Raw genomic sequence first — 26,131 nt, forward strand, 5'->3', positions numbered from 1 at the left:
ACGGCTCATCTCGGCCGCGCGTGTGAAACGCTGCACACCTCCTCGGTTCGCGACCGAAAATACCGTCCGGTTCGAACTTGAGACAAAGCTGGCCCCTACTACTGTGACACAAAAGGGGGATGAACCGGTGCCAAGCCCCGCCCAGCCCAGCCTGCAACCCCCCCACCCCCCCGCGGGATATTGGCGAGAAAAGCAGAGCTAGCCAGCCATGTGCACGTCAGACCTGATTCTCAGCAAGGGATCAGCGCCGGAGGCACACATGGCTGCTTCCCAAACGCCGGTGTAAGACAAAGAGGAGCTGCTCTTAGACATGCATAGGCATGGCCACGGGGGCCCAAGCACCACATTCAATAAACACATGCTTCACAGAGCACAAATAAATATTGAGAAATGGATCAGTACAAATGCTTGAGAGACCACGGGACCATAAGAAAACAGGATCCTTGCACGGTCAGCCCCAAGGTGCCATTCGGAGGATATACACAAACAGATCCATCAAGCTGAAGGTGTGTCACAGAGACAGCTAGAGCCTGGAAAGATCCTTCAGGGCCTCACCCCCTCTGTGCTGGTCTCTGTTCACCTCCTCCTCCCCCCTTCTACAAGCCCATGGCCCGGCATATAGAGCCATACACACCAGCTAGAGCATGGGGGCTACTAACTGGTCCTCATCACACACACAGACTGCACGGAAAAGCAGTGCCGGGGGGCTCGAACAGGCGTTCACACGGCTAGATTACGTCACAGATCTGAAATGATCGAAGGGTTTGTGGAATTTTGAGGAGGGATTTATTGAATTGACCCACACAATTTATCCAGTGTTCAGATCATCCAGGTTCACAAAGGTGATGGTATCCCTCATATCATCAACAATCTCGAACAGAAAAGCACGTCGTGCAGTCTAAAAAGCAACTACGCAACTTTATCCAAATCTTAACTGCAGTCACACTTTGCCACAAGCCAGCATCATGTAATACTCTTGCTCTTGTGATAAACAAGGAGGTGATGATACTTCAGCAATGTAAATGCCTCCTCGTGGCAGCTGTCTCCGTGTGCCACTGTGTGTAAACTCATGCTTGGCACAGCCCACTGACGAAACTGTAAAAAGCCAGTCAAAGTCACAGCAGACTTACTGCAGTGTGGCTGCGCGACGCACGACCACAGGCCAACCCCCACCCCAGACCCCCCTTAACACGAAACACATTACTTCTCTGTCTGAGAAGATGAAAGAAATGCTTATTGGGTAGATCCAAAAAAAAAAAAAAAAAAAGACCCTTTTCCTGTGTGCGCTTTAAAAGGGAGTGCGAATGTGTGGCGATATTGTTTCGGGCTTTTTCCATTCTCATCCAGCGAAACGAGTTTGAGGGATCGTGCAAAGCCTCTCGAAACTGCCTCGGAGCAGCTGACTCAGCAGCAGCGTTCTGTAGGAAGCGGCTGGTAGTTCTGCACGAACGCTCACGCGAGTACAAGAACATATTCTGTTACGTGACTAATTCTGAGACAAAGACCGGTCTGCGTAACTGATTTCAGGCTGACTCACAGTGATTTCGTTTACCGTCAAAAGGTGTAACGGAATACATCTTTTACATAGCCTGCCATTCGGTAATGAGCAAACGGATAGCATTTAAACATGGAGCATTAGCAGTAATTGGTTTTAGTTCCTTTTTTTTTTTTTTTTTTTTTTTTTTTAAATGCTAGAGATTGTCACTTTTTTTTTTTTTTTTTTTTTACATTAAGAATTACATTTCAAACCTGGTCCTGGAGATTTGTGATCGTTCCTGTTCATTTCTGAGAGTCTATAGGCCAGTGCACGGAGACGCCTCTTCCTTTCTCCTCCCACAGCTTGCAGACAGAATTATGATCACTATTAAACCCCCTCCCTCCCTCCATTCCAACACCCCCCCCACCCCCCCCCCCCCCCCCACCACCAAAAGGGATGTCAATACCGCTGCTCTCTCCACACTAAATTAGTCACCATAACCCATTCTCACAGTGCTAAATATGTCATTTACGGCATATTCTTTCTTCAGATGGAGCTCTGTGGAGGAAGGTCGGGCAATCCATTCATCTTGCTTATGCCCCCATAAATCTCGATTGGTTTTCGGCTTCGCCTGCGAATCGACACGAGCGCCGCTTTCTCATTCCAAAGAAATAAAAATGATAAAGGCCCGTCACGTCTTTCTCCAGGAAAACGCAAACACAAAACATTCGAATTGAATAAACGCGGCGTTTTAGCCATACCGTACCGAGCGGGGTTTTTAAGCGACGGCCGAATACGGCTCTGGAGTTAGGTTTTCGGGTCACTACTTGGAAATGTTCAGACTCGTTACAGGTCTTCCTTTGAAGTTTTACAGCACTAACGACTAACTTTCAAATCTTCTTCATCACAGGTGAGGGTGGATTCTGCATCGATGCACAGATCGCCATAATCAGATTCATCAAAGTCATCATTCAAAGTTTTTATTTTTTCCCCACAAGTCTAGAACAGGTGGGGTGTGAAATGTAAAGGCAGAAAAAGAACTTTTATAATAAAACAAAAAAAAAAGAAAAGAAAAAGAACTGGACAATCGTTATACCGTGATCAAAATCTGCCGTACCAAGATAAAACAAACATGAAATTCTCTCATTTTTTCTTTAGATGTTTCCATCTAAAGCTCCCCAGAGGTAACAGAAATAATACAGATGGAAATGAAGCCCTCAAAAAAAAAAAAAAAAAAAAAAGCTTTCCACATGCTTTCGTGCCTTAGGTAAACATTTTGATGGGTCATTTTCTCCTAAAAGAGCAACAAAAACATCTAAAATTGGGAAATTTCCCCCATTTATTCACCCCCCACACCAATTTCTACACCCAAACACCCACCTAGGGTGTATGCTTGCCCTCCGTGTTCCTGGGATCAGTCGCGATCCTGATCAGCATAAGGCGGTCACTGAAGACGAATGAATGAATGTAATTATGCGAGTGGTCTTTGGACGTGTGAACACATCTACCACGTTCTGAACATGAACCGAGCAACAGCGCGCTCGTCATACTACAGTGCTTCATGTCCATGTACGAGTCCACGTGTGTGGGGGAAAATGGGGTTGGTGTTCTACGAGTTCATTCCACATACATCGACAGCACAACTCCTGCTGCTAGCTTGCCAAACACGCAGGGCCAAACACGCAAGGCAGATTCATCAGCACGCTTAAAGCCCGTCTCTGAACCGGTTTCCCTTCAAGCTCTTCTGGTTCTTGCGATTCTTAAGCCAGGTGGTTTCGAAGGGCGAGACTGTGGCTGGAGGCGGGCAGAACAATGCAGCACGAGGGCAGGCACAACAACATCGCGGGCCTGTGCGAGCATGCGGCATACTTTTGTTTACTTTAACCCTCGTGCTCTGTTCAGGGCAATACGTCCCCGGTTACACTTCTTACCGTGTACAACGGCAGCAAGTCAAAAATAAATAAATAAATAAATAAATAAATAAATAAATAAATAAATAAATAAATAAATAAATGACCCCTTGCGTGCTTGGTTCGATTCCTTTACTAAAACCCACACGGAGACGGATAGAGAGACCGTTCAAAACTCGGCTCGGGCACGAACCCGAGTTCGGGATCGAACCGGGAACCCTGGGGCTATGAGGCGTCGACATTACGCGCTGTTCCACCCTGCAATAATAAACGATTAGAAGCCGCATCCGACATGCTGGTGTCGGGGGAGCTAGAGCAAGAAGCGGTGAACGATGTCGACCCGGCTTTGCTTTTGTCTCGTCCGGATAAAGCGCAGCTGGGTTAACCACCGTCGAACGACAGAAGAAGAAAAAAAACAAAAGAAAAAAGGGAAATAACTCCCCCGGTGTTGCCTTCAGCAACCAGCAAGCATCATCAAACATGCACACACTCGGCCAGCTCTTCTTTTTATCTCAATCGGGCCTGGACGTTTTGACGCTGCGGTCCACATGGGGACTTTGAGCCTGTTCATCACCTCCCCTTAAAGGACTTCGCTGCAAGTCAACGCCAGCTGCAGGCTGTGTGCCCAGCAATGCGCGGGCCTCCAAGAATGAGCTCTGAACAACTCCAGCCATGTGCAAATCGTCTATCGCGGCATACTGAACCGTGATAACGCGAGATGCTTTCCTGTTCTCTGCGACCCCCTTTTTTTTTTTTTCCTTCCCCTTCTTCAAAGAATCGTCAGAGAAGTGCAGCACACCAATCAAACGGAAGCGTAATCTAGAGCTCCTTACGAGCAATACTTAGCCATTAATGTGAACTTAAAGGTCTCATTCATCACCGTGCCGTTTCCAGGTCTCCGCCACAGCTCGGATAATGAAGACGGATCGGGTCCTCGGCATACCCTGCCGAGGCGCCGGTAGTGCATAGAGAGAACAGAATAAATAACCAGGCCATTGTCCCTATTAAATCTCTTTATTCATGACATACGGAGCATGAAGTGGCATGACCGAGCTCCTACGTTCTACTGGTTTAGAGCCCATTCCTGTGCGGGACGAGCTGGTATAGTGCGTCATCGCGCGTCAGGGGTCTGCCTGAAAGGCTGCCAGCAACTAGTTGTAGTCTGGATTACGGACAAGGCTGACAAAGCTGCAATATGGCCTTTAAGGTAATTCCTAGTATTCAGGGCCACCGTTCAGCCTCAAGGTAACCGGGCCATCGCGTTCTGGCTTTTTGTTTTTTAATACACTCACAGCGCCGTATGGACCTGCAGCGAGCCCTGATGTTCGCTGCTTAGGTAGGCCAGAAAGGCAGCTGGCTAAACTGGCATTTAAAAATAGTACGAGAGGTGAGTCCTCGCTGAGGAAAGGTAAGCCTGATCTTCCCTGCCCCCACATCCCCCACCGGCTCTCTCCCACCCCTCCTCTTACCCTCGATGAAGGTTAATGGCACGAGGGGACAAGGCTGAATACCGATCAGGCGAAGATGGATGGAGAACTGGAGGAAAACAATCCCGCAGGTCTGGAGTCTAGAGATTATCTAAATATTAACTAAACAAAAAACCCATACAGCTGCTACCCTTAAAACAATTACAGGCACTCCCCATCCCTTCCTTCATCAAATCTCTCTTCATGAAAACAATGACATCATCAAAAAAAAAAAATCTACTATTAATACCCCCCCCCCCCCTCCTCCTCCTCCTCCTCCTCCTCCTCTAGCACAGGAGCAAATATATTTAAGGGAAGAAGAAACCCTCGGTTCAAAGCGGGAGTAGAACAGCGAGAGCCAGAAAACACAAATCTGTCTCCTGAGTGGAAGCAGACTATGACCTGGAAAATACCTACGCAGGACGGCAAGATTTCCAGCGGCATCAGTCAGCGAGGAAATATTTCAGCTCCGTTTCCTACAAACCACAACCACCCTCGTACCAAATCACACAAACGCAAAAATAAAAAAAAAAGTTGAACATTTTCCACGCAAGGTGCTATCATGAACCCTTCGCTTTGTTGCCACGTTTATAAAAAAAAAAAAAAACCTAAATCCATTTCATAAACCTGAATACGTACAAGACGGATTGCTCACAAGAGCGCCAATAAAAACTGATCGTACGAGAGAGAAAAATATATCGACGTGCGTGTGAAGTGCTGCTGATGAACATGATCAGAAAAACCGGGGGGGGAGGGGGATATCAAAAAGGTTCTGTCCAATAAGCAATATTCCTCACTTGCAGCCCCACCACCTTTTTCTGAAAGACATAGATCATCCACAGACAGAGAGACGGCAAGAAAGGAAGAAAGAACGAGAGAAAATGTAGGCTTGCTAACAAATCACAAATAAAATCTCATTTGCCCGGGGTCTTCCATCATCTTTATTCTTCAGTCACACACTAACCAAATTGCACTACTTCAAATAAATAAATAGGAAAAGAAACGTTTTTTGTTTTTTTTTACCAAAAGAAGGTCATACGAGACTATTCACTGCTTTACATTTCATGTCGACGTTCTTGGAAAAGATGGAAAAAAAAAAAAAGGCATAATGTTAGATCGGACACCGGCGTATGGACAGACGGAAAGCATTACGGTCAGCGTTCCATACGCATCTTTAAACTCAAGAACAAAGAAGCTGACTTCAGATTAACGTCTGTTTACGGCGTATGTAGGAACCTGAGGGCCAAAGATACCTTAAATCAAAACATTTTTAAGAGGCTATAACTGTTGCCTAAAGCGCAAAGGTAAAAAAAAAAAAAAAAAAAAAAAAAAAAAGAGCGAGAGAAAGAAAGAAAGAAAGAAAGGAAAAAAAAGGCTTTGAACTCAGTTGATCATTTCCCCTCTATACGTTTTCTCTCACATGAGTTTCACTTCTCTAAACATCTCCGTTACTGTATTAAGAGCCTGGTACGGCTAGATCCGAGTCTGCAGGCGAGTGGGAACGCCGCTGTCGTGGGTCAGAAGGGCGCTCGATGCTCTCAAGCATTTAGATATAATAAATAAATAAACAAATAAATAAATAAAACAAATAAATAAAAAAGACAGATTGCAGTCTAGGCACTTCGACTCCTATTTCGTTTCCCCAAACGCGACGCTTCACTGATGGGTCACGTCCGAGCTCAAAAAAAAAAAAAAAAAAGACGACATTTCTGGAATAAACAGAAGTGGATGTCTATTACTGAAGGATATTGGGTCTGATGGTCTGCACAGCGTCACGCAGAAAGGAGGCACTCTAAAGGAAAATTGCACCAGCCTCTCGACTTACTTGACATATGAGGTCACAGCACTCGGACTGAAGTGCCGGTGGAAATTACCATACCGCGGAATATTAGTGCTCTGAAGGGAAAAGGGCAAACACAAGTTGCTCTTGCGCACCAGGAGGCATTTCTACTGCTCAGTGTACTGCTGCTTTAATGCCGTACCAGACAGCGCTCGCTGGTGGCCGAAATCCGGTGGACTGGTGACAACGGATAAGGTCAGTTTACCTTAAAGAAGCAGGAACGTGGCTGATGGAACCACTCTCCTTCTAATGCCATCCAGATCTATTATTTATTCAGCAGCCAAGAGAGATTTCATCGTTTCTTGCAAACCCGGGCTATTTTCTGAATCAGCATGGTTTCTGGGTTATTACTCCAGAGGCCGAATCTTCTTTCCAATCTGAAAGGTGGTCAGCTTTTAACGCTGTATTTAAAATCATAAAGAAAGGTATTATTATTATTATTATTATTATTATTCCTTTTCTTTTATTCCAAAACCCGGTACCATGTGAGATTTCTGAGGGCTCTTAAAGCCAGACATACCTCCAAGTCTTCGAGTGCTTCCTTCCAAACAGCATCCTGATGCCACATTTAAGCTCCAGAGCCAAAATTCCTAACTACCACAGACGAAATGTCAGAAACGCCCACTTGCAAATCCGCCAACAACACCGCAGACCAACTTAACACAGCACACTTACACGTCACGTAAACGCAGTCTCGCACAGGTCATATCGCATACCCCTCACCTCCCCTCCCCCACTCACGTTAGTTTAATGAAATGTCAATCATCCGATCATCATAACGAACTACAAGCCCTTGTTGAGAATATGAACTACGATATCGATTTCGAAGCCGTTTTCGACGTTTACCGCTGTGGTGCTCGTTAGTTTATATTTTGTACCGTCCTGATCTCGTGCTCCTTCTGTGAAATTCATTACAACAGCGCTACTATACTAGAACGCCGGTATTCGTAGTAGAACGCGTGTATTTTGTACAACTTTTGACGAGATCACTTATGATATTTTAACATCAAAATCACAATCATATTTTTCAATTAAATCACCTTTAATGAACTAAACACGAACCCAAAACACAGATATTAGTTATTCGACACTTAACAGGATATGTACGTATTATTCTATTACAGTGGAAGGGAAGAGCGAGACACCTTCCATGATAAATGGATGAAGCTGGAAGAAAAAAAAAAAAAGAGCAGTCTGAACTTGACCTCGGCGACCCTTAGGCTACGACGCAGCTGTCATTTCTGTGCGATCGATACGCCGGAGCAAACAAGAACAGGCGGAAAAATGTGTGCGGATATCAAGGGCACCCTCGCTGCTTTGAATATGATAACTAGAGTGAAACTGGAAGAAATACCCCCCCAGAGGTAAGGGCGTTCAGCTACAGAGCTGGGATGTAAATATAGCCCATCATGGCTACCTGCCAGAGCAATCGTCAAGCCATGATATTTACAGACATATACGTATGGAAATATATATATATATATATTTATTTCCCTATTTCCCTGTCACAGCCTACGCTGCTTCCGCCACCTCCGGACGACAAAACAAACAGATTCCTGTCCTGCACTGTGCCCCAAGTCTGCGACGAGTGTTGTGTCAGAAGATTGCATCTTTTATTTATACACCTCCTTGGCTTTATTTTTGCAGTACATTCCAGAATGGCATGCAATCAGCCAAGAAAACCCTCCCAGTGTGTGCTCGCTCTTGTCTTTTCCCATCACCACAATGCAGAACGACGAGCATGTGCACACACACACACACACAAAAAGGATAAGGTTCACCGACAGAGAAAAGACTCTCCACACAACCTAATGAAAAACAGGGCAGAGCCTCTTGATCTCCGAGCCACTGATCCAGTCCAAGACTGGTCCGGGGAGGAGACTACAGCTCAACACACACATGGGTTTGGACCTTTGTGCATTACTGTGAGCAGACACCCATCTTGGCTCAGGAAGAAGGGCACAAAGCCCAGATGAGGCGCCGCTCATCCATCCAGAGGAAAGAGAGAAGGGGGGAGTGGAGAAATGGTCATGCAGAAAATTATGTCTGCAGATTGTATTACAATTCAAATTGACCGTACAGTGGAATGAGGTTAAAACCCTGCAACGTTTCCAAACCCAGGACGATCAAGGCGTCGGGAGCTAGTCTTGGCGAGGCTACACAAAAGCCGCCCGGGAGTTCAAGCGCACAAGGAAGCCTAGCACATATATTGCACAGATGCAAGATTCTTTTCTGCAGTGCTATTTTTCAAACAAGTCTCCAATCAGTTCAGTGCTGAACACACACACACACACACACACACGGCAGCACTAACGCATCAGCTGGAAACTGACAATACAATGGCTGCGTCACAAATACACAGTGTTGTAGGCTGGAGGCAGGGCACCATTCCTCACACACTATTTAGTATGACAGGATGCAGTGTTTGGACGCAGGTCCATCCAATGTCCATTTAAAAATAAAAATTAAAAAAATAATAATAAAATAAGGCGCTGCAGCTTTAAATCGCCATTCCTCCCAGCCCCCTCTTTTTTTTCCTCCAAATCTCTTCTATTTAACAAGCAGTGAAAAGAAATAAAAAGGCGCTTTTGTTTGCCTTTCCTTTCGCAGGGTGACATAAAGCTGAAAAGACACAAATGAACATGAAAATGGGAACAAAGTGCCAGTTTCAATGGGAGACTGGGGGAGATGCCTGGCGGCTATTTGATATGCGGACTGGCTAAAATGCAACAACCAAACAGCACCAAAAACACACTCCTTCACGAACAAACAACAAACAAACAAAACAAAAACACAGGCTGGCTGAAGGAAATTTCTCCCAAACTCAAACTAATTCTAGGTTTGAACCAAACTCCGAATTCGACGAGCAAAAACAAAACAAAACCCAAAAAACAAACAAACAAACAAACAAACAAACAAACCCGAAGAAGCTAGCATTCTCCACAGCTTGTCATTTCAGTGACATTAAGGCTATCCGTCCAGTCGGAGCAGACTTGCTAACCTCCCCCATGCCTTTCACTTCTGAAAAATAAACACACCACACAATCCCTCATAACCTCGTCTTTTCTTGTTTCCGGACTCAAATAAAGACACTGGGTCACACTATAAAGCAGTAAGGAAGGAATTCGGTTGGTAAAAATGTCGAGAAACTAGCTTTTTTTAAAAGGCAGTACAGTGTGTTGTGGACTACAGTGTTAATGGGTAGGTATCTACTTCCGCGGTGGTGTTTTCTCTCGAGTAGAACAAAAAAAAAAAAAAAAGGCAGTAGAGACAGAGAATAAAGAGAGGGTTTAAACATAGCTCGTTAGACCAGTCGTTTCTTTAAAAAATAAATAAATAAAAAAGGGTTTAAATGAGTTCATATTCTCGAGCTTAAACTGGAGCAAAGCGCAAGCATGTGAACAATCCTATCAGGTCCTATCAGATGTAACGTTAGCCCTGTGGGGAGATTTAAACCCGCTGTGCCCTTTGTCGCTCTGCTCGCTTCTTTGTTCGCTCTAAACGCAATCGATTTCCTTGCTTCGTGTGCGAGGACATTTAAAAACCTAAGTATACTTTATCTTGATTCCATTTCTTTGTGAGTGACGTGCGAATTAAACGCGACGTTTTCTTCCCCCCCTTGTTTCTTTCCACTCACCGACTTGGAGTACGTTGTCTACGCAGCCGCTCTCGAGCAGAGCGACGCCACGACGGAAAGGCAGCCGGGTTTCATCGCTTCCTTCCCCGGCCGCCGCGCTCTCCTCACCGCCGGTGTTGAACGAGGAATACATGCAGATTTCCCGTTCGCTCCTCGGGAAAGACCAGTACACGATCCGCCTCTGAACGGGCTCTGGGATCCGCTCGAAGCGCTCCTCCACCCTCTGAAAGGGCCATTTTTCGGCCACTTTGCGCGCTGCAATGTCCAAGAGCGACTCCGGGGTCTTGCCCGATCCCCCTTGAGCCGAAGCCGAAGTGCCGCATACTGCTCCGCCGGCCCGCAGCCCCTGTCGACACGCTGTGCTATAACCGGGTCGGCAGCAGAACCGCTTAGCTGGGGGCTGCTGCACGCGCTCCGCCATGATCTCCAATCCGCTTTAACGGCAAGAGCGGAAGTCGCTGTGCCATATAAACGGGGAATAAGGAGGGGGGAGAAGGGTTACGTTCGGATCGACTGTAAGCCGTCTATGGGCAACGAATCCTAATTTGGTCAAACATGGGTGGAGCCTCAGCGTGTTGTCAAGCGTGGACAAGCCAAACGGGAAGGGGGCGGAGCTTGCAGCGCACTATTCTGAGCTAGTATGCATAGGGTAGTGTGCGGTTTCGGACTTGGACCTTTATAGTACTAGATAAGAATAGGAGAGGTTTTTTTAAACAGTTGGGCATTTATATATATATATATATATATATATATATATATATATATATATATATATATATATATATATATATATATATATATTGCTGTCTTTACAGACGATATTTATTTAGTGGGCGTTCACAGACGTTTAAGGGTGGTGCCTACTATAATATAAAATCTAGTTTGTGTCCAAAATGCAAGCAAACAAATAAATAAAACATAAAACCAAGACTTCAAGTGCTCCCTGAAATCAGTATAGGCAGTTCAGAGGTTTTTTTTTTTGTATCTGTCCCTTATGGACACAAATATAAAAGTAATATCTAATACAGTTATTCTCGTTTGAATTGTATTGTTCTGGGAAAACAATAAAAACTGTTAATGACAATGATTTTGTTTGTCCAATTGTCCAATATGCTACATACACTCAGGAGCACTTTATTAGGAACACCTGTACACCTACTCATTCATGCAATCATCTAATCAACCAATGGTGTGGCATCAGTGCAATGCATAAAATCCTACAGATACAGGCCAGCAGCTTCGGGTAATGTTCATATCATCCATCAGAATGGGGAGAACTATCAGAATGTGATCGCAGTTATTTTAACCGTGGCATGAATGCTGGTGCCAGACGGGCTGGTTTGAGTATTTCTATAAATCTCTGATCTCCTGGGATTCTCACACACAACTGTCTCTAGAGTTTACTCAGAATGGTGCGATAAAGATAAAACATCCAGTGAGCATCAGTTCTGCAGACGGAAACGCTTTGTTGACGAGAGAGGTGAACGGAGAATGGCCAGGCTGGTTCGAGCTGACAGAAAGGCTACAGTAACTCAGAGAACTACTCTGTACTATTGTGGTGAGCAGAAAAGCATCTCTGAATGCACAACACGTCGAAGTTTGAGGCAGTTGGGCTACAGCAGTAGAAGATCACATCGGGTTCCATTTCTGTAGGCCAAGAACAGAAAGCTGAGGCTGCAGTGGGCACAGGCTCACCAAAACTGGACAGTTGAAGACTGGTAAAACGGTGCCTGGTCTGATGAATCCCGATTTCTGCTGAGTCACACAGATGGTAGGGTCAGAATTTGGCAGCAACAGTATGAATCCATGGACCTGATCTGCGTTGTCATCATTCCAGGCTGGTGGACGTGGTGTAATGGTGTGGGGAATGTTTTCTTGGCACACTTTGGGCCTGTTAAGACCAATCAATCATCACTTAAATGCCACATAGTATTTTAGTATTGTTGCTGATCATGTGCAGCCCTTCATGCCCACAATTTACCCTTCTTCTGATGGCTACAGTACTTCCAGCATGATAATGCACCATGTCACAAAGCAAAAGTCATCTCAAACTGGTTTCATGAACATGACAATGAGTTCAGTGTTCTTCAGTGGCTTTCCCAGTCACCGGATCTGAATCCAATAGAACATCTTTGGGACATGATAGAACGGGACAATCGCAGCATGAACGTGTACCTGAAAAATCCGCAGGAATTGTGTGATGCCAACATGAACCAGAATCTTAAAGGAATGTTTTCAATATCTTATGGAATCCATGCTATGAAGAATTGAGGCTGTTTTCAGAGCAAAGGGATGCCCTACCCAGTATTACTATAGTGTTCCTAGGATGAGCAGAAGCTAGTCTTTATGATTACAGCAGGCATTCCTAGATACAAATCTACAGTGTCCAGGTGAGATTATCCACTAAAGAAAGGGTGAAGTCAGGTAAGTAATATGTCACAAAAAAGGGATGCCACTGTAGGCTTTGAAAATAAATATTTCCATACTATCTGTTAAAAATGAATGGCTAAATGCCCATTATACTGTTGCTATGGATACAATTGCTAACAGCCAGTGAAGTTACCAATTTGAGGATTTAATGTAAGTTTAAGTTAAGTAGTTTTAGAGATAAAATCTTCATTATATTAAAATATCACGTCACACCAGCTACAGGCTAATTATCCGGTGGCCTACTTTGTATAGTGTCACATGTAATATATAGGGCTACTGCTGAAGGTTAAGAGTATCTCATTGTTGTCCAACGACTCCGATTATTCCACTTCCCTATCATGACTAAAAGATCTAATCTACTCACAGCGACCACCTAAAAATGGTGGATTTAAATTGCTGGAAATGCTAGCTAGATGTATTTTCAATCAATGTTGAAAGTGAGGACATTGAAAGGCATCACTTAGCTTTATGCTGCTGTAATTCTAATCCACTGTGCTGGATAAAGTACAGTAAAGACTGCATTAGTCACTGGCAATAGCCACGGTTAACACTGATGCATCCACCATATTGAAAAGGACCAGATTGTAATGGAAGCCAGTGCAAGTCTATGAAGAGATGCACTTCTGCCATGAAATGAGCTATATTCTCGCTGTATAGTGTACAGTGGTGCTTGAAAGTGTGTGAACCCTTTAGAATTTTCTATATATTTGCATAGATATGACCTAAAACATCATCAAATTTTCACACAGGTCCTAAAAGTAGATGAAGAGAACCCAATTAAACAAATGAGATAAAAAAATATTATACGTGTCATTTATTTTATTGAGGAAAATGATCCAATATTACATATCTGAGCGGCAAAACTATGTGAACGTTTGCTTTCAGTATCTGGAGTGATGTCCTTGTACAGCAAAAACTGCAACTAAACGTTTGCAGTAACTGTTGATCAGTCCTGTATTTCAGCCCATTTCAGCCCGTTCCTCAGCACAGAACAGCTTGAACTCTGGGATGTTGGTGGGTTTCCTCACATGAACTGCTTGCTTCAGGTCCTTCCAACATTTCTATTGGATTAAAGTCAGGACATTAACTTTATTCTTCTATAATCATTCTTTGCTAGAAAGATTTGCGTGTTTAGGGTAGTTGTCTTGCTGCATGACGCACTTTCTCTTCAGATTCAGTTCATGGACAGATTTCCTGACATTTTCCTTTAGAATTCGCTGATATAATTCAGAATTTATTGTTTCATCAATGATGGCAAGTCGTCTTGGCCCAGATTCAGCAAAACAGGCCCAAACCATGATACTACCATATTTCACAGAAGGGATATGGTTCTTATGCTGGATTGCAGTGTTTTATTTTCTCCAAATATGACCCTTCTCATTGAAACCAAAAAATTTATTTTGGTCTCATCAATCCACAAAATATTGTTCCAGTAGCCTTCTGGCTTGTCCACGTGATCTTTAGCAAACTGCAGAAGGGAAGCAATGTTCTTTTAGGAGAGCAGTGACTTTCTCCTTGCAACCCTGCAATACACACCATTGTTGTTCAGTGTTCTCTTTATGGTGGACTCATGAACATTAACATTACCCAACGTGAGAGAGGCTTACCCTGGGTTCCTTTGTGACCTCACGGACTATTACACGTCTTGCTCTTGGAGTGATCTTTGTTGGTCTCCTCTCCAGGGTAACAATGGTCTTAAATTTCCTCCATTTGTGCACAATCTATCTCACTGTGTATTGATAAACTCCAAACTCTTTAGAGATGGATTTGTAAGATATTCCAGCCTGATGAGCAAAAACAACTCTTTTTCTGAGGTCCTCAGAAATCTCCTTGCCATGATGCACTTCCACAAACATGTTGTGAAGACTTGTTATTAGACTTTTATAGATCCTTGTTCTTGAAATAAAACAGGACACTCACTCACACGTGATCATCATCCCACTGATTGAAAACACCTGACTCTAACTTCACCTTTAAATTAACTGCTAATCCTAGAGATTCACATACCTTTGCCACTCACAGATATGTACTATTGGATCACTGTCCTCAAAAATAAATGACCAAGTATATATTTTTTATCTCATTTGTTTAATTGGATTCTTTTTGTTTACTTTTAGGACTTGTGTGAAAATATGATGATGTTTTAGGTAATATTTATGCAGATATGTAGAAAATTCTAAAGGGGTCACAAACTTTCAAGCAACACAGTAAGTATCTGATTGGTCAGAGTGTTAATTAATTATCTATAACAAAAGTTCTGACAGTAGTTTGGCCTGCAATGCCAATAACGGGTTTATCGCTCTAAGATGCTATCATTTCTACATTCAGAAGGACTTGTATGGTGGATGCTCCACATAATCTAAGAATAATAACAAACAGATTGAAATGTGTTGTTATTTAACAAAGAAAAAGGTAGCATTGTTGATATTACTACGCTTTCTGTAAGGAGGCAATTGTTCAACATTGTTGGCAATGTTGAGTCTCGGATGCAGGGATATGATCTCATCATGTCTTGTGCCTGAGTGACGTCAGTAACGACACAGATGATCTTGAAGGGACCAAAGTAAAGGGGCAACAATATTTGACCGTCTCTAATTGGATGGAAATTTAACATGGACAACCATACCCAGTCCCCTGAGCAATGTTATGGGAAGAGACTTCTTTCTAGTTGTTTCTGGCTTTCACTAGTGGTCCTGATTGGGGATTGTCTCCTTCTATGTGGTACCTAAGTCTTGAAGGCGGGTCTCTTTCTTTGTCAAGAGATGTTCCCTTGCCTTCTTGTTATCGGTGGGTCGTAAAGACATTATGGAACAGATCAACAAAGCAGTTATGCATGGTTTCACTCCTGTTTAGCCAAACAATGGTGGCTCAATTTAAAGCAGTGCAGTTACCTGCTTTATTGCAGGTTACCTTCACAAGACTTAAGATCCTGAGATGATCTGGTTGAGCGATCAGGAGTGGCCATTGATTGATCAGATCCAGGAGCTGTTAACTGTAATAATGTAGCATGGACATTGTTAATCTGTTGTTGTTTTCCAACTACACAGGCCTGTCTTCTGTCATGATCTGCAAGTATGAGGACACAAGGTTTTGGGATTTATTCAAAGAAGTCGAAGAAAGCAAACCAGGAGAATAAAGCAATACTCAAAAACAATAAATGGGCAACAGGTCATCAAACAGTCATCAAAAGACCAGAACCAAACAGATAAAGGAGTAAACAAATTAGACTCAAACCAGAGAATCAGTCAGGAAAAAATAAAGGCTTTAGTAATATCACAGACTGGATCGCTGGAGTGAGACGTCGCAATGACTGATGGGAAGTCCGGTTAATTCAAAAGTGTGTTTGTGAATAGGTGGGTGTAATTAGAAATCTGGTGTTGTTTGTCTGACTTATGATCTAGAGGTTGGTTCAGGTTCACAGGTAGTGTAGTCCACATCAGCAATAACAAGATAAATGAAAATGAAGTTACGTACTTCATTATTGCAGAGTCTCATATACAAACATGTAAACATTCCTAAATTCATGAATAAATATCAAAATTAGATAGATTAGATAGATTTGTGGCATGAAATTAGTTTTTATATCTTTAATCAGCACATCTGATTAAAGGACTTGGACTTAACTTTTGTCTGTCGTAGAGAAACAACAAGGTATACTGTACATGAGAGAAAGACAGTGGTACATTGTAAACTGAAAAAATAATGTCACCGTCCACATGATGCAAAAGAAAACATGATTCAGCAGACCAGGCCACCTTCTTTCACTGCTCCATGGTTCAGTTGCTCATTGTAGGCGCTTTCGGCGGTGGACAGGGGTCAGCATGGGTACTCTGAACAGTCTGCAGCTACGTAGCCCCATACGCAGCAAGCTGTGTGTTCTGACTTTCTATCATAGCCAGCATGAACTTTTTCAGTGGTTTGTGCTAGAGTAGCTCTTCTGTGGGATCGGACCAGACGGGCTAGCCTTTATTTCCCACGTGCATCAGTGAGCCTTAGGTGCCCATGACCATTTCGCCAGTTCACTGGTTGTCCTCCTTTGGAACACTTTTTGTGGTACTAACCACTGCATACCGAGAACACCCCACAAGACCTGCTGTTTTGGAGACGCTCTGACTCAGTCATCTAACCATCACAATCTGGCCCATGTCAAAGTGGCTCAGATCCTTACACTTGTCCATTTTTCCTGCTTCCAACACATTGACTTTGGGAACAGACTGTTCACTTGCTGCCTAATATATCCCACCCCTTGACAGGAGCCACTGTAACGAGATAATCAATGTTATTCACTTCACCTCTCAGTGTTTTTTTTGGCTGATCAGTGTGTATATATATATATATATATATATATATATATATATATATATATATATATATATATATATATATATATATATATATATATATAGTTCTGAAAATGACAGCTGAAATATGTTTACATTTTGCACATTTCTCATCCGTAACTGAAGTTCTTGCATAATAAACAGTCTACTGAGGCACACCAACATATTTCTTCAAGCAAACTAATAAGCAGTATATTGATTTCATTTGCATTTAATTGAATATGAAACAAAAAAACGTATACGAATTATAATATTTAATATGTCAAAGATTTTAGCAAAGAATTATAAATCTATCATCACTTGGATCACCAGCATCATCCACCTCTCTACTCTTATTATCTGATGTAAATGTCACTGGTGTGAAAATGTCACTGATTTGTTGATGATTAATTCAGTGAGTTCTGCTCCGTTCTGTTCTGTTGGCTACATTTCCCACATGATTATTTAGTCGTTCAAGCGTTTTAAAACTTTGTCCACTGTCGCCTGTTGTTTTTTTTTTTTTACCATAGCATGTTTTTTAAATGGCTGCTAACCCAACATGCTCTTTTCAGAAAGCCTAGACAAGATAATACATTTCCACACCATTTTCATGAAATATATTTACGAATGACTAAAATAGAGTGACATCCATTTGTTGAGACATTTGCTAAGCTAAAGACAAGGTAAACAGTACTAAACTGTAAACACATCTTGCCAGCAGCTAGTCTTTCTAGCTCTGTCCTTTATAAAATTAAAAAAAAAAACCCAGCAGTAAAACTAAGTAGCTAGCTAGCAAGCCACTCTAGCTAGCTACCTTGCTTTGAGAAAAGTTACAGAAAATTAAATCTACAAATGACAATAAAGTGTTAACAGATTTTGTTATATAGGTATATGTAATGTGGTTAGCACGTTTGCCTCACACCTCCAGGGTCGGGGGTTCGATTCCCACCGTGGCCCTGTGTGTGCGGAGTTTGCATGTTCTCCCCGTGCTGCGGGGGTTTCCTCCGGGTACTCCGGTTTCCCCAGTCCAAAGACATGCATGGTAGGCAGATTGACATGTCCAAAGTGTCCGTAGTGTATGAATGGGTGTGTGAGTGTGTATGTGATTGTGCCCTGTGATGGACTGGCACCCTGTCCAGGGTGTACCCCGCCTTGTGCCCCATGCTCCCTGGGATAGGCTCCAGGTTTCCCCATGACCCTGAAAAGGATAAGCGGTATAGAAGATGGATGGATGGATGGATCCTTCAGGTAACGTTAAGCCCAGGGTTTTAGAGAAAGAACTCTTTCTTTGTCTCTTTTATTTTTAAAGCTGTGAATGTACAAGTGAGCATCTATTTGTTGCTGCTATGGTGATTAGGCTTTACAAGATGTTAAGAAGAGCACTGCCAGACAGAATGGAGAAGCACTAAAAAAGGCTGCACACAAATACAAAACCCTGAGGCGGCCCATATCCAAATCAGTAACAAAATAAGGGTCAGACTATTTAGGCAGAATCCCGGTCTGCTCCGCAACATTTGAGAATGATTTGGCTAAGCACATCCAGGAAATGGAGAGAACATTGCTTGGCCTGTCTTCACAAGACATCAGAAGGATTGCTTGTGATTTGCTTGAGCATTGTGGCTTAAAATACATTCAATGAGGAGGAGAAAATGGCAGGTAAGGATCGGTTTCATGGCGTCTTGAAGTGCCAACCCCATCTGTCAGTTAGAACACCACAAACCACGCGTCTGTCTAGGGCCGTGAGGTTTAACAGGCTACAGGTGGGTGAGATTTTCCAGTGTTTGCAGAAAACGTGAGCCGTGTTGGTTATACTCATCTGTGGGACATGATACAGAATCACCAGCGGAGCAAGTTAAAGGGACAAGGCAAGATGACCAGAGCAGAAATTTAATAGCACTGTTGTTTGTGCAACGAGTGCAGCAGGCCAGTTAATTACATTCATTCATTCATTCAGCTTCGGTAACACATTATCCTGGTCAGGGTTGTGCTCAGTCTGGAGCCTATGCTGGGAACACAAGGTACAAGGCAGGAATATAGTACGCCATATAGGAGTAACTAATAACCGCCAGATCCACACAGGACACCAGTCCATCTCGTGACATTGCACAGACCTTGGGAGAATTTTAGAAGAGGCAATCCATTGTTTTTTGGAGTTGGAAAGCAAAAAGCAGCCACACAGAGAACATGCAAAACTCCTGCAAAGCAGGATCAAACCCCAGACCCTGGAACTACAAAGCACCAATCTGCCACCCTACTGTTCATTTCCCTCAGTGTTTATTGTCCCTTGAAAAGGGATGAACAACTAGCTGTTGAATAGTGACCCTGATGGGTATATAGCAGTTGTGTCAGACTTGTTGGAGGATGGTTCCTGGACCAGCCACATCTGATTATCATTTGTACAAAACTCTGAAGGCAGGCCTTCTCTCAAACTAATTATGGTGTCATTATAATTACTTTGCCACTCAACTATAGTCGCAAGATGCCCAACAAGCCGTTAAGAGAAGCTATCATTTAGTGGCAGACAGTTGGACTACATCGCACCTCAGGGCAGAGTATCATATGTGGCTTTTTTGGCCAAGCATATAATAACAGAGATGATGTGGGTAAGAGAAATAACTTATTTTGAAACCTGTATTTTCTAATGTGTAAGCAAACTAGCCTAAAACAGCACGGTTGCTGTTGTCTTACTATCTTAAAGTGTTGTATTGAATCTGTTTATTCTGTTAGTATTTTACATTGTAAAAGTGTAGCACATTTTAAGCTTGAAGGTTTGAAAAAAAAAAAAAGGTTTCTTTACTTGTCCTTTAACTGTTTTATGTAGAATCCTACAAATTAGCGTTCCCATATTCATTCAGTCTTCAGGCTGTACGACTGCCCGTACCTTCACTGTTATTGTCCTTTAAAATATTCATTTTGCTGTCACTCACGTGATATTCTTACTATCATGCTGCTGTAGCACTTTAATTTACCATGAGCGGGGGTAGTACATTACTTCCTTACTATACTTAAGTATTATTTTGGGGTATATATACTTTAGTTGAGTATTATTGTAATTAAATATGTGCTTTTTCTTAATCAGTGTAGAAACAAAATAATCAGGTATCATGCCAATTTGTCACAACTTCTTCTGTGACCTTCTCATCCTACACAATGTTGTATTACGCTATATTCCTGGTCAACTAAAACAAGCAGACTGCAGTGTTATACTCGATGCACAACCCTGGCCCCACCTTAATAAAATATTTCAATACGCTGGATTACGTAAAGACTCGTTTAAAATGAGGTGTCTCCTTTGAAAGGACTGAACTCCATCAAATCCATCAAATGAAAAAGCATACTGAGGTACGTTTCAGTAATTTGCTAACATTAACTAGCTATATTTCACTAAGCTAGCATGTCTTCTTTGCTAATGCTAGGTTAGACTAGCACTGATTCCAGCAGCTAACATAACCGTCTAAGCAGCAAGTCAAATGCTAGCTAATGGTAAATATTGCAAACTTACAGAGATTGATTGATGCTTTCTGGCAAAATGTTTCCGGCAAAGTTGCTTTAAAACAAACAGCATCGACTAACGGTTTTGGATCGGTGACAAAATTAACTTTTCACATGAATATGTGACATGAACTTAGTTCCATCAGTTAAAAACATAACTGTGTGTGTAGGATGTGTGTAGGATGTGTGTATGTGTGTGTTGAAATTATCAAAGGAGCCAGTCAACTCTTCGTCATCTCAGAACTGTCACGGAGGCCAAGGCTTCAAGTGCAAAGACCTCACAAGGGACGACAGCAATGACATCCCCATGTAGAGAAAGCTGGAAGAGAATGAAACGGCTCCTTATATCTTTTTGTTGTTGTTGTTTTTAAGGGTAAAAGGAAATGAAAATGAAAAGTTAATGTTAATGATGCAGAACTTGTACACTGTAATGAGCTATTTTCAGTATAGCAGACTGGAAGAGATGTGAAGGTTGTCAGACCCACCTCGCTTTCTTTGTAATTATGTTAAAATATGGATTAGATGCATTGTGCATATTGCATATCATAAACAAATCTAGATTTAAATGCATTCGATTCATTTATCTCTGACTGGTCTGCGATTGAAATATTTATTTTTGCCCGCTGTCTTTTTTGGTAGTTATTTCTAGGCTTAACACACAGCCAGTCACATCACTGCAGGTGGCAGTTTGGAAATTAAATGTTCAAGGTAAAAATAAACCTCATTACATAATGAAACACAAAATGCTACATAACATGCACATTAGCTGATTTAGCTGTATGCGAAATTAATTATTGTTTTCACCTGGAGGACTGCTGGTACATTCGCCTCACACCTCTAGGGTTGAGGGTTCGATTCCTGCCACGCCCTTTGTGTGTGTGGAGTTTGCATGTTGTCCCCGTGTTTCGGGGGTTTCCTCCAGGTACTCCGGTTTCCTCCCCCAGTCCAAAGACATGCATGGTAGGCTGAGTGGCATGTCCAAAAGTGTCCGTAGTGTATGAATGGGTATGTGAATGTGTGTGTGACTGTGCCCTGTGATGGATTGGCACACCGTCCTTGGTGTCCTCCGCCTTGTGCCCCGTGACTGCTGGGATAGGCTCCCGGTTCTCCATGTAAGGATAAGCAGTACAGAAATCCAGTAAAGATAAGCAGTACAGAAAATGGATGGATGGATGGATGGATGGACCTGGAGGATTTTTGCCCCAGCAGTGAAACAATATTCCCCCTCTGTCCATCAACTTCGAGATATTTTTATTTTAAATAACAAACTACTTGTTGATTCTGTCTGCTTTTGTTTTTTTTATATTGGTCATTCCATCTCAAGTGTATAATAATTGCAAGTATACTAATTGTATAATATATACAATTATTATATAGTTGTATTTGCAGGTAATTTGCAAGTATAATAATTGCAAAAATGTGACCAGTTAGAATTTTTGAATTTTTTGAGTGATTACCTGCATATGTATTGGCATTGCAAAACCACCTTTTTACATTTTTTAAATTTTATTTTACTTGGTTTAACTACAAGGGCAGTCTTTGTGTCATGGCACATGACAAATTTTGGTTATACAGCTGTGTACGGAAACCTTGATATCTCGGCTCAGGGTGGGCTTTATAGCTGCTTGGAACAAAAACTGATCTCTAGAGGACATTACAAGGTACATGTACATATGAATGTTCTGCATGCACACTATACTTGCCTAGGTACCCCGTAAAAAAAAATAAGACTGAGACGTGAACCCCTCTCATTATAAATTGACCCTAAATGTGGACATCCTGAGCATTACATTTGTAATTACGTTTCCAACTCTAAGGAACACCAATGTGCAAAATGTTTATATATGTCCACGTACCTTATAATGTGCTCTAGAAGTCCATGGCGATTTTGAGGTCTCCGTAAACAGCTGTATAGCCAAAATTTATTTGTGCCTTGACACAAAGATGGCTGTCGTAGTTAAATCAAGTAAAAAAAAAATTCAATGGTGATTTTGCAATGTCAATACATAGAGCTAATCACTCAAATAAAAATAATTAGGAAAATTCGACCAATCTGCAGTGGACCACGTGAGATGGAACGACCCTATTGACTAGGTTTGAATTGTAATGTCTAGGTGTCTAAAAAGCGGGGAAAAGTTAGGTACATGATTTCTTATATTTGATCGTTACAAATGGTATGCGGTTGAGTGTCAGACTATTACTCTTACTATAATATTTCTGTGTCATAGGAACCAGAATGAGTGGAATTAGAATTAGAAATGAGTAACATTGAACTAAATTCTCAGCCCTTCTTCTTTGCTCTATGTGACAGAAGTAAACACAGCAGTTTCATTTTCCAGACCTTAAATGCACACAGAATGGGTTCAACCTTAAACCTGTTGGAAATAGAGTAGCTCAAATGCTTGCTTTAATTTCACACAGATGTGGTTTCAACAGAAAGTGGACTATAAGGTAAACTAAAGCTTTATGGTTTTGTTTCAAACTAATTTAACAGTCATGCTTGTCATATTTTGAACAAATGAACAAATATATTCATCCACGCCACGCCATTAACATTTATTGACATCTTACTGTGGAATACAGAAGACTATTACAATCCTACTTTTAGAAAACATGTGAACGGAAATTTATTCCAAAATCTACAGTAGTTAATATAATTGAGGAATATCTATATTTAAACATATAAATGTTATGGTAAAAGAGTACATACAGGTACATTTAAAGACATATATATATATATATATATATATATATATATATATATATATATATATATATATATATATATATATATATATATATATATTTTATATCTACAGGGGGTTCCAAAAGTCTCCAAACATAGGGGAAATGAACACTATTTTAAGCATATTTTATATTACTTGTCGAAATCATCCTCATGGCTGGATCGGGAAGCTGTCGCAAGGTTGCGATGGACTGTAACCGGAAGCATGGCAAGTACATCACACACGACACTGTCTCCAAATTTATTAACAAATTCAAAAAGACTGGAAGTGTTGCGGACCGACCGAGAAGTGGACGTCCATGAACATCCACTGACGAAGGCACAACGGATGGGGTACTGGCAAACATAGTCCCCTTTGTATGGAGCCTTTGGGGACACCTTGTATATCTATATGAGTGTGTATCCTATCAGCCAATCATGTAAGAGCAGCACATGATCATCATGCAGATTCAGACCATCAGTTGATGTTCAAATTAAATATCAGAATGGGCCAAAAAACCTCAGTGACCTTGACAGGGTTGTTGGTACAAAAATGGCTGGTTTGAGTATTTCAGAAACCGCTGATCAGCAGGCTCTACAGCAGCAGACTCTTCTCCTGTCAGATAAGAACTGGAGTTTGAGTCTACTGGCTCAAACTCACCGGAACTGGACAGTTGAAGACTGGAAAAAAAAGACAATCCTCAACTGTCCGGTTTCTGCTTGGCTCAACGTACTCGGTCCTGAAGACGCTCCCATTGCAGAGAACTTACTGACTGTTATATCTTTGAAACAGTGCCTATTAATAAAGCTAATATACTTGAGCAAAACCACAAGGAAGATCTGCTTTTCAATCATTTATTCAACAGAAATATCAATAGATGTGATATTCTTCTGTGGAAAAAGTAAGTACACCCTTGGCCTTAGAAGCTAGTATTGCCCCCTTTAGCATAATTATACAGCAATTTTGCATAATTGTCCACCAGTCTCTGACATCAGCTTGCTGGAATTATTGACCACACCATGCAGTATTCTTTCAGTTGAAGATGTTTGAGGGTTTTCTTGCATGTACTGCCCGTTTCAAATCCTCCAACAACATTTCAATGGGATTCAATTCTGGGCTTTGAGGCCATTCCATAACCCTCCATTTCATATTTTTCAGCCGTTCCTTGGTGAATTTGCTAGTGTGCTTAGGATCATTATCCTGTTGAAAGGTCCACTTTCGGTTCAACTTCAACTTTTGGACAGATGGCCTTGCATTATCTTTAAGCACTCTTTGATATGATGCAGAATTCATAGTTGAATCAATGAATGTAAGCTGTCCAGTCCCTGAGGCAGCAAAACAACCCCAAACCATAACATTTCCACCGCCGTGCTTCACAGTTGGTATGAGGTGCTTCTTCTGAAAAGCTGTCTTTGGTTTGCACTAAACATGTCTGCTGTTACTGTGGCTAAACAACTCTATCTTTGATTCGTCTGTCCAGAGCACATTATTCCAAAAGGCCTGGTCCTTGCCTATATGCTCATTAGCAAACTCTAGTATTGCAAAGGCTTTTTCTTGGCACGCCTCCCATGCAGGTCAAATTTGTGCAATCTCTTTCTGATTCTAGAAGTATGCACTTTGACACCGACAGCTGCAAGATTTTCTAGCAAAACCTGTGATGAAATTTTGGGTTCTTGGAGACTTCTTTTTGCATCAGACCATCTGCTCTTGGGCTGAATTTACTGGGACGGTCCTAGACAAATTGGCAGTCGTTTGAAATCTGTGCCACTTGTAGATTATTTTCCTTACAGTGAAATGATGTCTTTCAAATAATTTGGAGATCTTTTTAAACCCCTTGCCAGAATCATAGGCATCCACAAGTTTTTTTTTTTTTTTTCCTGAAGGCCTTACAGAACTTTTTAGATCTTGGCATGATGACACCACACACCTCAATAACAAAGGCAACACCAGATACTAGATATGAGAATGGTATAAATAAGACCTGCACTCCCTAAGCAGGTTCTAATCACTGGTAGAATCATCTTGAACACCTGATACTAAGCTTATGGATTTGAAGGTGTGATAAATGTAGGGGTGTACTTACTTTTTCCATGTGACTGATCTGTTAATTGTTCATTTAAATTGTGAATATGACTACAGAATGTTGATTTTATGTGTCATTTGATAGAGTGTATGAACTTTATTAATAGCCACTGTTTCAAAGAGGATCAAATGTTTGCTTGTCCAAATATGTCAACAATTTCCCTGGGGTGTACTTATTTGTTTATTTGACTGTATATGAGTGAGTATACTGTAGTGTATACTGTGGAGAGAGTCAAAAGCTCCAAGTTTCTTGGTGTGCACATGACTGTGGACCTCTCCTGGACTTTCAACACCTCCTGCCTAACCAAGAAGGCCCAACAGTGCCTCCACTTCCTGCGGTGGCTGAAGAGAGCCAACCCCCTTCCTCACCAACATCCTTCTACAGAAGGACGATAGAGAGCGTACTGACCAGCTGTCCTACTATATGGTACGGGATCTGCACAGCCTCTGACCGCAAGACCGTACAGCGAATTGTGAGGACAGATGAGAAGATCACGCCATCAGCACCTCATTCAACAACTGCTGCATCCGCAAGCACATGATCATCATGCAAAGTCAGGCCATTTTCACCTCCTTCAATAAATGTTAAATATATGATTCCATAAAAATAAAAAAAATAATTTTTTTGATAACCTTAGAGTATTTAGATCATCTGCCATACAAGTCATGTGACATCCACGAACATCCACTGGCGAAAGGCACAACCTACGTGGTGCTGTCATACCTAGTCCCCTATCTCCTGTATGGAGACT

The 26,131-nt window shown here is 42.0% G+C and overlaps 1 protein-coding gene across 2 annotated transcripts in view; it reads right to left on the reverse strand.

Annotated features, from left to right (window-relative positions):
* zswim6 (zinc finger, SWIM-type containing 6) overlaps positions 1–10,841 on the reverse strand; it is a 66,048-nt gene extending 55,207 nt beyond the window's left edge. For both annotated transcript variants that reach the window (XM_017489556.3, XM_017489555.3), the window contains exon 1: positions 10,331–10,841. In XM_017489556.3, coding sequence (XP_017345045.1) covers positions 10,331–10,751 — 421 coding nt within the window. In that variant the 5' untranslated portion in view covers positions 10,752–10,841. The remainder of the gene's footprint in view (positions 1–10,330) is intronic.
* Positions 10,842–26,131: the final 15,290 nt, after the last annotated feature.

This window comes from Ictalurus punctatus, chromosome 16, assembly GCF_001660625.3.
Source record: "Ictalurus punctatus breed USDA103 chromosome 16, Coco_2.0, whole genome shotgun sequence".
NCBI classification, from domain to species: domain Eukaryota; kingdom Metazoa; phylum Chordata; class Actinopteri; order Siluriformes; family Ictaluridae; genus Ictalurus; species Ictalurus punctatus.